The sequence below is a fragment of the Theropithecus gelada genome, chromosome 5 (assembly GCF_003255815.1).
Source record: "Theropithecus gelada isolate Dixy chromosome 5, Tgel_1.0, whole genome shotgun sequence".
Lineage (NCBI taxonomy): Eukaryota > Metazoa > Chordata > Mammalia > Primates > Cercopithecidae > Theropithecus > Theropithecus gelada.
Genome location: NC_037672.1, coordinates 111,445,093 through 111,457,480, shown reverse-complemented (window position 1 = coordinate 111,457,480; position 12,388 = coordinate 111,445,093). Strand labels below are relative to the sequence as shown.

The 12,388-nt window shown below is 35.5% G+C and overlaps 1 protein-coding gene across 3 annotated transcripts in view; it reads left to right on the top strand.

The window, feature by feature from the left end:
- ARSJ (arylsulfatase family member J) overlaps nt 1-11,160 on the top strand; it is a 77,128-nt gene extending 65,968 nt beyond the window's left edge. Inside the window, exons 1-3 of one of the 3 annotated variants that reach the window (XM_025386681.1) lie at nt 5,075-5,118; nt 7,819-9,194; nt 9,290-10,364. In XM_025386681.1, the coding sequence (XP_025242466.1) occupies nt 5,075-5,118; nt 7,819-9,194; nt 9,290-9,315 (1,446 nt within the window). In that variant the 3' untranslated portion in view covers nt 9,316-10,364. Of the gene's footprint in view, nt 1-5,074; nt 5,119-7,818 lie in introns of those variants that run through there. The other 2 variants (XM_025386680.1, XM_025386679.1) reach the window with 2 other exon arrangements.
- The last annotated feature ends 1,228 nt before the right edge of the window (nt 11,161-12,388 follow it).

The window sequence follows — 12,388 nt, the reverse complement described above, 5'->3', positions numbered from 1 at the left end:
GGCAGGAGCAGCTAAAATGTATTCATCAATTATTTATTTTACTTTATCCTATACATCTCCAAGTGGATATCTGACAGGTGCCTCTTGCTAAATGCAGGGCAGGAATCATTGTCTTCCTATTTATTCCTATCCCTTTTTTCTGGATTTCTTAACTCAATGCAAAGATTTCCTTTCACCCGGCCACCCAGACCAGACAGTTTGGACTCATCTTTAACATTTCTTTCTCCCACACTTCCCACATATAGTCTGTAACCCTATCAAATGTCTCTCTTTATAATATCTAATCTTCCCTTTACTGCATCCTCACTGTAACGAATCTCAGTCTTAGATGTCACCCTTTATCTCTTAGATCAGGGCACATCTTCCTGCCTAGGTCTTGTTGCACTCCAATCCATTCTTCACACTACAACCAGAGTTGATTTTTCCAAAGCAAAGCTTCAATTATATCATTCTCATTTCAAAAGTATTCTGTGACTTCCTGTGACCTTCACATTAAGTAAGAAAACCTTAGTACAGCTCTATCCTCTAATACAGCACCCATCATTGAACACCTACTTACCTCTATAGACTAGTCTCCCATCAAGATGTCTGAATCTCTACCCTTATATTCTAATATTATAAATTGTTGATCTACAGAGACCCAAATTCTCTCTCACTTTTTGCATTCAAACATTCTACACTTACTGAAACACTTTCTTTGTCTTCCCTTCAACTCTTCACCTGGATGGCTCCTCCTGCAAATATCATATCAGATTTACCTTCCCTTGTGAATGCTCTTTTGTCTAAGTTGTTTCAGCTGCTCGCACTACCTGCTTTCATTCCACACTCACCCAAATACTCCTGAATGCACTAAAACTCAAATGAAACATGGCCTCTTCTGAGAGGTTTCCTGACTCTACTATGAGCACCCATAAAATGCTGTGGTTCTCTACTGTAACACTTAGTCCTATCATAATAATGCCCTAATGGTTTGTCTGTTCCAATTACACTGAGTTCCTTGAGAGCAGAGACCATCCTATTCACCTGTTATAATCCCCAAAGCTAGCACAGTATAGAAGGAGTGTTAAACAAGCAATTAACTCACTCATTCATGAGATTAAACAACTAGGCATAGATTTGTTGCCACAGCCTGCCCCTCTTTCACCCCTTTCCAGATGATATAATTAACTGAAAGATAAAATTAAGGCCCATAAATAGAATGTATTTATAGACAAGAGAGTCTTTTGGAAGGCAGTCATAAGCAAACACCTTTCAGAATACGGAAAATTAGTTATATTCTTCCTACATAAATATCTGAGTGATATTTGATTTGTAAAGTACAGTCTCTTGCACTTATTTTCTTCCCTTCAAAATACGAATTTTTACTCCACTATTGGCCTATTTTTTACTTGCTAACCATTCTGGACTTTAAAGTCTGCATAAAACTATTAGTATTCATATTTTATCCCACTTACAAGAGTACATTAAATATGTAATTAGGTTAAAACAATAGCATTACCTTAGACAATATTTTCAGTCAAAGGAGAATTCATAGACTATAGTATCCAGCACCCAGTAATACAAATTAATATAAAAAATTATAAACCTTCACATATTCTAATGCCAAGCTGAAATGTCTACTTAGCATTTTTCTTTTAAGTTGGCAGTAAAGTTAAAATGATGGCGATTGCTTTTAACAGATTTGGCAACAACTCTAGGTTTACTATTATTCATACGGAATTTTCTTCACAAGGTAGACAGACTGTAAAAAAATCTACTAAATTTCAAAATTATTTTATTTTTTAGCAAAGGTAATGCAAGCATTTGAAATGTATTATATAAAAATTCTATTGTTAAACTAATTTCATCTTATACAAATAAATGTTAAATATATCATTGATATTTGTGGAATCTTCCCTATGAAATATCTGTAAATTATATTATAAACTTGGTATTGTGAAGCTGTTCTGATGTTAAATGGAGACCTTTTATTGACACATTGAGCAATAGTCTTTGACTCATGGATTCTTATAGTTAGAAAGAAACTTAGAGGTGTAGTACTCTGTTCTCATGCTGCTATAAGGATATACCTGAGGCTGGGTAATTTATAAAGAAAAGATGTTTAATTGACTCACAGTTTCACAACACTGAGGAGGCCTGAGGAAACTTACAAACATGGCAGAAGGGAAAGCAAACACACCCTTCTTCACATGGCGGTAGGAGACAGAAATGAGAGCCAAGCGAAGGGGGAAGCTCCTTATGAAACCATAGGATCTCCTGAGAAGTTACGCACTATCACGAGAATAGCATGAGGAAAACTGTCCCCATGATTCAATTACCTCTCACCACGTCCCTCTCACGACATGTGGGGATTATGGGAACTACAATTCAAATGAGATTTGGGTGGGGGCACAGCCAAACCATATCAGAGGTCATCTAGGACTTCATTTCTAATTCAGGAATCTCTTTTACAGAATCCTTGGCAAATGCTTATCTAGCCTGTTTACAATTTTTTTGTTTATTTTCTTTTTTAGAATGTTATTTTTCACATTGAGTTGAAATCAGCCTCTTTATAATATTGACCATTAGTCCTAATTCTATACTTTGAAATAAAACAGAGAGGAGTTGAACTATCTACCACTCTCCAGGTTATAAAAACAAATCTAGAAATCATTCCTAATTCTTTTATTTTCCACTCCTTCTATCCTTCTCTCACTGATTTAGTCCTATCAGTTCTAAATCCAAATATACATTTCATCCATCCACCTCTTTCCATTTTTACTGCCACTAGATGGTAGTCCAAGCCACCATAATCTTTGATCTAGACAAATCTAAACAATCTCTAAACAATCTCTTCTAAACAATTAGAAGAATTGTTTAGAAAAATTCTTCTCTAAACCATCTGTGTTTCAACTCTCATCTTTCTAAAATCTACTTTCTATACCAGTGGTCTCCAAATTGGAGTACATACACCAAAGGGTAATGCAAGATGATTTATAAGGATGCAAAAAGAAATATAAGAAATTCTACTTATTTATTTTTATCTCATCCCTTTTAATTTCTATTCTGTGTAAGTTTTATAATGTTCCTAAATTAATACAATATGCTTGAGTGTAATTTATAAATAAGTAAATGTACATATATTGGGGTACATGCTTAAATATTGAATACTATTTTTCAGATGTGTTCTAATTAACATAATGGGATTATTACTCATCAGAATTTACACACTGCCTTTATATAATGTAAAGATTAATTACAATTATAGCTCTCATTTTTCTCTTTTGCTTTTTATTAAATTTGTAGTCTGATATATTTAACTTCTCAGATCCATTGATATAGTCTTATACAGCTAACATGTAAAAAATTGATTTTTAAATAAAATATCTTTTATTTATCCCTGTTAGATTTTCTTACAACTTGTTTTAAATTTTGAGACAATCTTATAGAAAAATTGCAAGTACAGCACAAATAGCATTTTTCCTGAATTGAGAGTTAAGAGCCAACATGATGTCCTATCACCTTCAATACTTTAGTATTTCCTACAAACAAGAGTATTCTCCTATGTTAGCCACAAAACCATCAAAATCAGAAAACATTGTTATTCCATTTTAATCCCAAGACCCCATTTAAGTTTTGCCAGTTCTCTAAATATGTTCTTTATTGAAACTATTCCAATTCAAAACCACATATTGCATTTAATTGTCATGTCTCTTTAGTCTCGTTCTTTTAATTCCTTACAGTTTTTATTTTAGGTTCTAGGGGTTCATGTGCAGTTTTGTTACATGGGTAAATTGCATGTCACGGAGGTTTGGTGTACGGATTATTTCATCACCCAGGTAGTGAGCATAGTACCCAATGGGTAGTTTTCCAATCCTCACCTGTCTCCTACCCTCCATCGTCAAGTGAGTCCTGGTGTCTTTTGTTCCCTTTTTTGTGTTCATGTGCAATCAAAGTTTAGCACTCACTTACAAGTGAGAACATGTGGTATTTAGCTTTATGTTCCTGTGTTAATTCACTTAGGATAATGGCCTCCAGCTACATCCATGTTACTGCAAAGGACATGATTTTGTTCTTTGTTATGGCTGCATAGTATTCTGTTGGTTATAAGTACCATATTTTCTTTATCCAATCTCCTATTTATGGGGATTTAGGTTGATTTCAAGTCTTGCTATTTTGAGTAGTGCTGTGAGGGCTTATTTTCTGAGTTGTTTTTCTTTCTTTTCTTTTTTTCTGTTAAATGAAACACTCCTACCTGCTCCACAGAGTTGTGGAGGCCAGAGAAGAGTATCAGTAAAAAAAAATTCATATTACATTGACTTTCATTAAAGTGTAAGATTATCATTCTTATCTCCAACTAAAGTGCTAACATACAGTTGATTTTTCATTATTTTATTTAAAAAAAGAATAATGGGCAGCCCTTTCAAACGCTAAATCATTCCTAAGCTATTTACCTAATGCTGATCTTTTTTTAAAAAGACAATGAAGCTAACTTGGCAGGACTATTCTTTTTTGACTTTGTCTCATTTGTTATTTTTGAAGTACTCACAAATCATGTACTTTAAAAAAAAAATCATTCTCAAATTTTTCTGGGATCAACATAAGTCTCACTATCCAGTTTATAAATCCTTCCTTTCTTTAATTGGAAAGTTAGAACAGATTTGCTTCTCAAGACTTCTGGCATCTTTCCTCTGCTCCTTGATTTTTCAAAAAGTACTGATATTAACTCTTAACAAGAACAGAGAGAACATCGGACTTTGCCACTGCTGATCAAGAATCAGTTTCACAACTGGGTGGGGCAGGTTGAGGGTGTTGGGGAGAAAACCACAACTTCTCTACATCTCTATTTTCCCATCTATAAAATGAACTTAAGTAATCTGACTTCTCACTGTTGTAATGAAACTTAAATGCAATAATGCATATGAATAAACATCTATAAATTTAAAAAGCATTATGCAAATGTTAGTGACACCCAATTCAGCACTCTGGGATAATTGTTAAAGCTATCACTGATGAAATGTACCCTCCTTACTAGACTCTGCTCCCTTCCAATGCTTGCAGCAACCCAATATGTATTATTATCCCTATTTTACAGATGAGGAAACTGAGGATCAGAGGGATTAAGTACTTCCCAAAACCACAAAGATAATAAGCAATGGAGCAAATTCAAACCCAGGTCTGTTTGATTCCAAAACCTACACCCTTAACTCACACCCCAAATAACGTGAAACTTCCTCCTATTCCACTATAGAGGCTGGAACTCATTGAAACAGGAGCTGCCCTGAAAACCTCTTCCCTGTTACAAGCTGCTGTCAAACTTTTATGTTGCTGGTTCCACATTTTCCAATTTAAAAACCATTCTACTTTCTACAGAAGACAGAAAACTCATAGTTGATTAATAGCTCTGAACTCCTATTTATCTGCGAAGGCTTCACCATTTTCTGAAAGCAGCAAACCTCTTCTTGCCTTCTCTTTTATTTTCTGCAAACGTTTCCTGTATTTTATGTTTTTCATAAGCCTCTTTTCCTGTTGCCTTTGTCAATAGGTGAGACAATGACCAATTTAATTAGAAATGCTTAATTGGTTTACCATTTGATGAATTGAATAGCCATCCCAGTCAAATCCATTTTCTGCATAACATAATTATTTTGTTAATAACTCATCCCCATAAATGATTCCCAAAAATTTTACCCATATAGATGTCTTCCTTTTTAATTTCCTCCGAGTTTCCATTAATGGGTATTTACTAATTTATCATGTACTTGTGTGAAAAATTAGTCTTTTCTAATTTTAGAAAACATCCACTTGTGTCTAAAATTAGTTTTTTCACAAGTGAATGTTTTGGATCCTGGACTGGACTAAAAATTTTCAAGAACAGGCCAGGTGCAGTGGCAGTACTTTGGGAGGCCGGGGCAGGTGGATCACCTGAGGTCAGAAGTTCGAAACCAGCCTGGCCAACATAGTGAAACAGTATCTCTACTAAAACTACAAAAATTAGCCAGGTGTGGTGGTGTACACCTGTAATCCCAGCTACTCGAGTAGCTGAGGCAGGAGAATTATTTGAACCCAGGAAGCGGAGGTTGCAGTGAGCCAAGACCATGCCACTGCACTCCAGCCTGGGCGATAGAGCGAGACTCTGTCTGAAAAAAAAAAAAAAAAAAAAGATCAAGAACAGTAACAATGCCTTCTAAACTTGGTACTTATGATGTTTATGAAATGACTATTTCTTTGGGAGTTTCTTACATTTTAAATTACCATGACCATGACTATTGCAAAACTGACAGCTAAATGATCAGCAGAGTAAATAGGGTCCATGTGAATGCTGCTTTGCAATAGTGATCAGATATCACTCCAGCACCCACAGAAACATCAGTGTGTGTTGCAATTAACACTTCAAAAAGCTCATAGTTTCATCATGCTATTATTAAAACATTAAAAATAAATAGAACTATTCATCCAAGGCATGTATAACATGTTGGCCTTTCAGGTGAAATACCTGTGAAAAAGGTCGCTTTTGACCTCAATTTTTTTTTTAATTTGATTCCAAGAATATCTACATATTTACCCTGACAATTTTCTACAACCTTAATTTTATTTTCATTTTTATATATTCTATTTTAAAAGTGTTCTTGTACTTATAACTATAGAATCAATCAGTTTCAAAATGTCAGAAACGAACTGGTATGTCTTGGCCCAAGTGAAAATTCATACACTTGTGTAATAATAACCCCTTCTTGGAAAACCCCCTTTGCAAAATACCACTGGAAAGAGAAAAATGCAAGAAATTAACATTCACTTAATTTTTAACATATCAGAAAGTGTTATGCTTTCTTAGACTATAAGTGATCATAATTTTTTAAAAAGAGACACTGTGGGAAACATACATAAGGACTTATTACCTGTTATTTTTTGAAAAATATAATTTGTAGCACTAGCTAAAACATTTATTCTAAAATGATTTTTAAACAATAATGTATTGTGTAGTCAAAAACCTCTTTCTCATTTCACAGATCTAACAAATTAGCTATTAAGAATGAACTATTGTTTGACAATCAAACAGGAGATTTTTCTACAATTTTTCCATGTATTTTTAGTAATTCATAGTTAGCTTGAAATAAATGATTTCAGGAAACTATTTAGGAGCTAATGATTTAGAAGGCTCCTAGGTTAAAAGCAATAATAAAATAATACTCTGATTCTATATATCTTTTCTCCTATCTTGTCAGTTTTCAGTCATATAATTAAGAGATTAAAGTTTATTCAAATTAATTCCATTATAAGAACTTTAAAAGACTTTGAGGCTGGGCACCATGGCTTTGCGCCTATAATCCCAGCACTTTGGGAGGCCAAGGCAGGTAGATCACCTGAGGTCAGGAGTTTGAGACCAGACTGGCCAACATGGTAAAACCCCGTCTCTACTAAACACACAAAAAAGTTACCTGGGTGTGGCGGTGCATGCCTGTAATCCCAGCTACTGGGGAGACTGAGGCAGTAGAATTGCTTGAACCTGGGAGGTGAAGGTTGCAGTGAGCCGAGATCACGCCACTGCACTCCACCCTAGGTGAAAACCAAGATTCCGTCTCAAAAAGACTTTGAGATAAGTGGCAAAAACTTAGTTTCAAAAGTGCTGGTTTAGATTGAAATGTATTTCAAATGTTAAATAGGAAGTTAATTAGAGTAAGAGTTGTGAGTAAAGAGTAGAAACACTGAACTGGTCATTTATCATTGGGGTCAATTATAATTTCACAATGATCCCCATAGAAACATTATTTAATTTAGGGATCACTGTTTTATGTACAATATCTCTTTTATCCTGCCCTGATAAAATTTTTCTCTTTTCTTAAGGTATCAGATACACACCGGACTTCAACATTCTATCATAAGACCTACTCAACCCAACTGTTTACCTCTGGACAATGCCACCCTACCTCAGAAACTGAAGGAGGTTGGATATTCAACGCATATGGTCGGCAAATGGCACTTGGGTTTTTACAGAAAAGAATGCATGCCCACCAAAAGAGGATTTGATACCTTTTTTGGTTCCCTTTTGGGAAGTGGGGATTACTATACACACTACAAATGTGACAGTCCTGGGATGTGTGGCTATGACTTGTATGAAAACGACAATGCTGCCTGGGACTATGACAATGGCATATACTCCACACAGATGTACACTCAGAGAGTACAGCAAATCTTAGCTTCCCATAACCCCACAAAGCCTATATTTTTATATATCGCCTATCAAGCTGTTCATTCGCCACTGCAAGCTCCTGGCAGGTATTTTGAACACTACCGATCCATTATCAACATAAACAGGAGGAGATATGCTGCCATGCTTTCCTGCTTAGATGAAGCAATCAACAACGTGACATTGGCTCTAAAGACTTATGGTTTCTATAACAACAGCATCATCATTTACTCTTCAGATAATGGTGGCCAGCCTACAGCAGGAGGGAGTAACTGGCCTCTCAGAGGTAGCAAAGGAACATATTGGGAAGGAGGGATCCGGGCTGTAGGCTTTGTGCATAGCCCACTTCTGAAAAACAAGGGAACAGTGTGTAAGGAACTTGTGCACATCACTGACTGGTACCCTACTCTGATTTCACTGGCTGAAGGACAGATTGATGAGGATATTCAACTAGATGGCTATGATATCTGGGAGACCATAAGTGAGGGTCTTCGCTCACCCCGAGTAGATATTTTGCATAACATTGACCCCATATACACCAAGGCAAAAAATGGCTCCTGGGCAGCAGGCTATGGGATCTGGAACACTGCAATCCAGTCAGCCATCAGAGTGCAGCACTGGAAATTGCTCACAGGAAATCCTGGCTACAGTGACTGGGTGCCCCCTCAGTCTTTCAGCAACCTGGGACCGAACCGGTGGCACAATGAACGGATTACCTTGTCAACTGGCAAAAGTGTATGGCTTTTCAACATCACAGCCGACCCATATGAGAGGGTGGACCTATCTAACAGGTATCCAGGAATCGTGAAGAAGCTCCTACGGAGGCTCTCACAGTTCAACAAAACTGCAGTGCCGGTCAGGTATCCCCCCAAAGACCCCAGAAGTAACCCTCGGCTCAATGGAGGGGTCTGGGGGCCATGGTATAAAGAGGAAACCAAGAAAAAGAAGTCAAACAAAAATCGGGCTGAGAAAAAGCAAAAGAAAAGCAAAATAAAGAAGAAGAGGAAACAACAGAAAACAGTCTCAGGTTCAACTTGCCATTCAGGTGTTACTTGTGGATAAGCGCAATATTTCCTGTTTGGTTAAACTTTAATCAGTTCTTATCTTTCATCTGTTTCCTAGGTAAACCAGCAAATTTGGCTCGATAATATCGCTGCCCTAAGCGTCAGGCTTGTTTTCATGCTGTGCCACTCCAGAGACTTCTGTCACCTGGCTGCCACACCGAAAACTGTTCTGCTCAGTGCCAAAGGTGCTACTCTTGCAAACCACGCTTAGAGTGGAGATGTTTGTTTCTCTTGCTCCTTTAGAAAACGTGGTGAGTCCTGAGTTCGACTGCTGTGCTTCAGTCAACTGACCAAACACTGCTTTAAATTATAGGAGTACAATAACCTACCATCCGCAAGCATGCTAATTTGATGGAAGTTACAGGGTAGCATGATTAAAACTACCTTTGATAAATTATAGTCAAAGATGTGTCACCTCAAAGGCCTTGAAGAATATATTTTCTTTGTGAATTTTTGTATCTCTGTCGTATGACACTTGGGTTTCTAAATTAATTCTATTTCATATATATATATATATGTTTCTTTTCCTGTGAAAAGCTGTTTTTCTCACATGTGAACAGCTTGCACCTCATTTTATCATGCATGAGGGAATGGCAAATAAGAATGTTTGAGCACACTGCCCACAATGAATGTAACTATTTTCTAAACACTTTAATAGAAGAACATTTCAGTATAAAAAAACCTAATTTATTTTTACAGAAAAATACTATTTTGTTGTCATAAAAAGTTATGCAAATGACTTTAATTATTTTATTTTTATTTCCTGCATACCATTAGAAGAGTTTTATTTCATTTCTTCAAATTACCAAGCACTGTAATACTATGAATTACTGTAATACTGTGCGAATTCATAGACTATAAAAACATCATTCAGAAAACATTATAATCATCATTGTTCAACCATGATTTTGAATGTAATAAGATGAATATATTCCTTACAAATTACTTGGAAATTCAATGTTTGTGCAGAATTGAGACAACTTTATTGTTTCTATCATAAACTATTTATGTATCTTAATTATTAAAATGATTTATTTTATGGCACTAGAAAATTTACTGTGGCTTTTCTGATCTAACTTCTAGATAAAATTGTATCACTCATCCTAAAAAATAAAGATCTTTACTAATAGGCAGTTGAAGGAATGGTTTGCTACCAACCACAGTAATATGATTTTACAGATAGATGCTTCCACTTGGCTATGACATGGAGAAAGATGTTCCCATATTAATAATATTATTATTATAAAATATAAAAACCTAACATTTATATTAGGTTGGTGCAAAAGTAGTTGCAGTTTTTGCCATTAAGAGTAATAACCTTACTCTTATACAAAGTGGACACTGTGGGGAGATACAGAGAAATGGAATATATGGATCCTGCCTGGAGTAAGTTATCTTGTTTGGAAACCACACATGCAAACGTCATGAGGATAATTAAAGGAGTATTATCAGTAATAAAGTTTATCATGGGTCACCAATGAGCATAGATTGGTGTGGTTCCTGTAGACCCTGGTGTGTTCTTTGAAGTGCCCTCTCCTAATACAGAGGCCTCGAAGCCTCGCGGTATACACTTGAAAAGTCACAGATAGCTAGAATTGTGATCTTTGAAGTTAAAACTGTGATAAGAAAATGTGTGTGGTGGTATGACAGCATACCATTAAACACATTTATATCACAGCTCAAAGGACTGATATAATACATTTATATCACAACTCACAATTTCTGAAAATGTATTAAAGAATCTGTAATCTAGTACTGAAATTACTAAATTGGATAAGATGATTTAAAGAATTTTAATTTTAATGTTTTATTTCTAGAATATATGGCTCCAGTTTATTTTATAGTATAAAGTTGTATTTCCTAAAGTTTGTGTTTTGTCGACAGTATCCTTTAAATGAGTCTTAAAAATAAAGGCATATTGTTCATGTTTTCCTTTCCCAGTGGCACATAAATAACATGTCTTAAAATAGATGGTATCTTATACACTTTTAAAAAATAGACATCTTTACACTAAAAAAGAATTCTGAGGAAAGTAAGTTTGGGAGATGTTGGGTTAAAGAAAGTCAAAGGAGTCACTTTAATGCAGATGTTTGTTAGAATTTTTAAAATCTTAGCTTGCATTGTAACCCTGACAGAAGGAAAATGTTATACAGTATTTCATAATTTCACCACAAAACTGTTCTCTGTGGCACAATGCACAGGACTAGCATTCTGAGGAACTATACTGTTATTGGAAACACAGTGTAAAAATAGAATCTTCTAGAAGTTCCTAGAAAGACAAAAAAAGAAGCAAAGAGGCAAATTAGGATTATGAAATACCGGTAGGTATCACCTATTGTGGTGTAATTCTAAGTTCTCTATAAATGATTATAATCTTCTCAGTGAAAATAATTTAGCCCACAGTGTTCTACTGGAAATGGCTTCATGGATGTTGATTGCTGTTTTAAAGAGTACCTGCCACCTGCCCAGGGCTCTAGGCAGGATGTGGTTTACGAGAAGTCTCAGTGTCTTGCCCTCAAGAAATTAAAATCCTTTCTAATAGTCATATATAAGTCATGAACAAAAATGTTTCTAAAAATGCTGTTGGCAAATCACTAGGAATTTCAAGATGGACAGGAAGGAAAACACTGTGTCCTTGAGTTTTGTGCCCTAATCACTGATGCCATGTTAATACGGGGAATTCATTCTCAGGTGTTAGTTTCCTAAACTGTGATCTTCAAGATGCGTTTCTAGGCTGCCTGTGGTTCTTTCAAGTGTAAACTGCACCTCTTTCAAACCTCTGATCTTTCTTAGGGCTTCAAAAGAAACTTCATTAGCTTTGTCAGAAAATAATTTTTGAATATGGCTGTGTTTCTGGGTTGAGAACGGATATAAAAACATTTTCTTCCAATGAGAACATCAACAACGAAAATATTTGTAGTACCTTTCAGCCAGGGAAAACATCTACCCCAGGCCTGTCAACTGTCAGGTCTAACTAAAGAACTTGTTTCATCTGTTTTTACATACTCTTTCTTCATTTTTCTAAAAATTGAATGGATATTTTTGTTTTCTTGACCAGGCCCCTTTTAAAATTTTTAAGCACAGAGGATCACTGTCATTGATAGTTGAATAATTATACTTTTTTGTACTTTCAACATTCCTTTGTGAGAATATACCA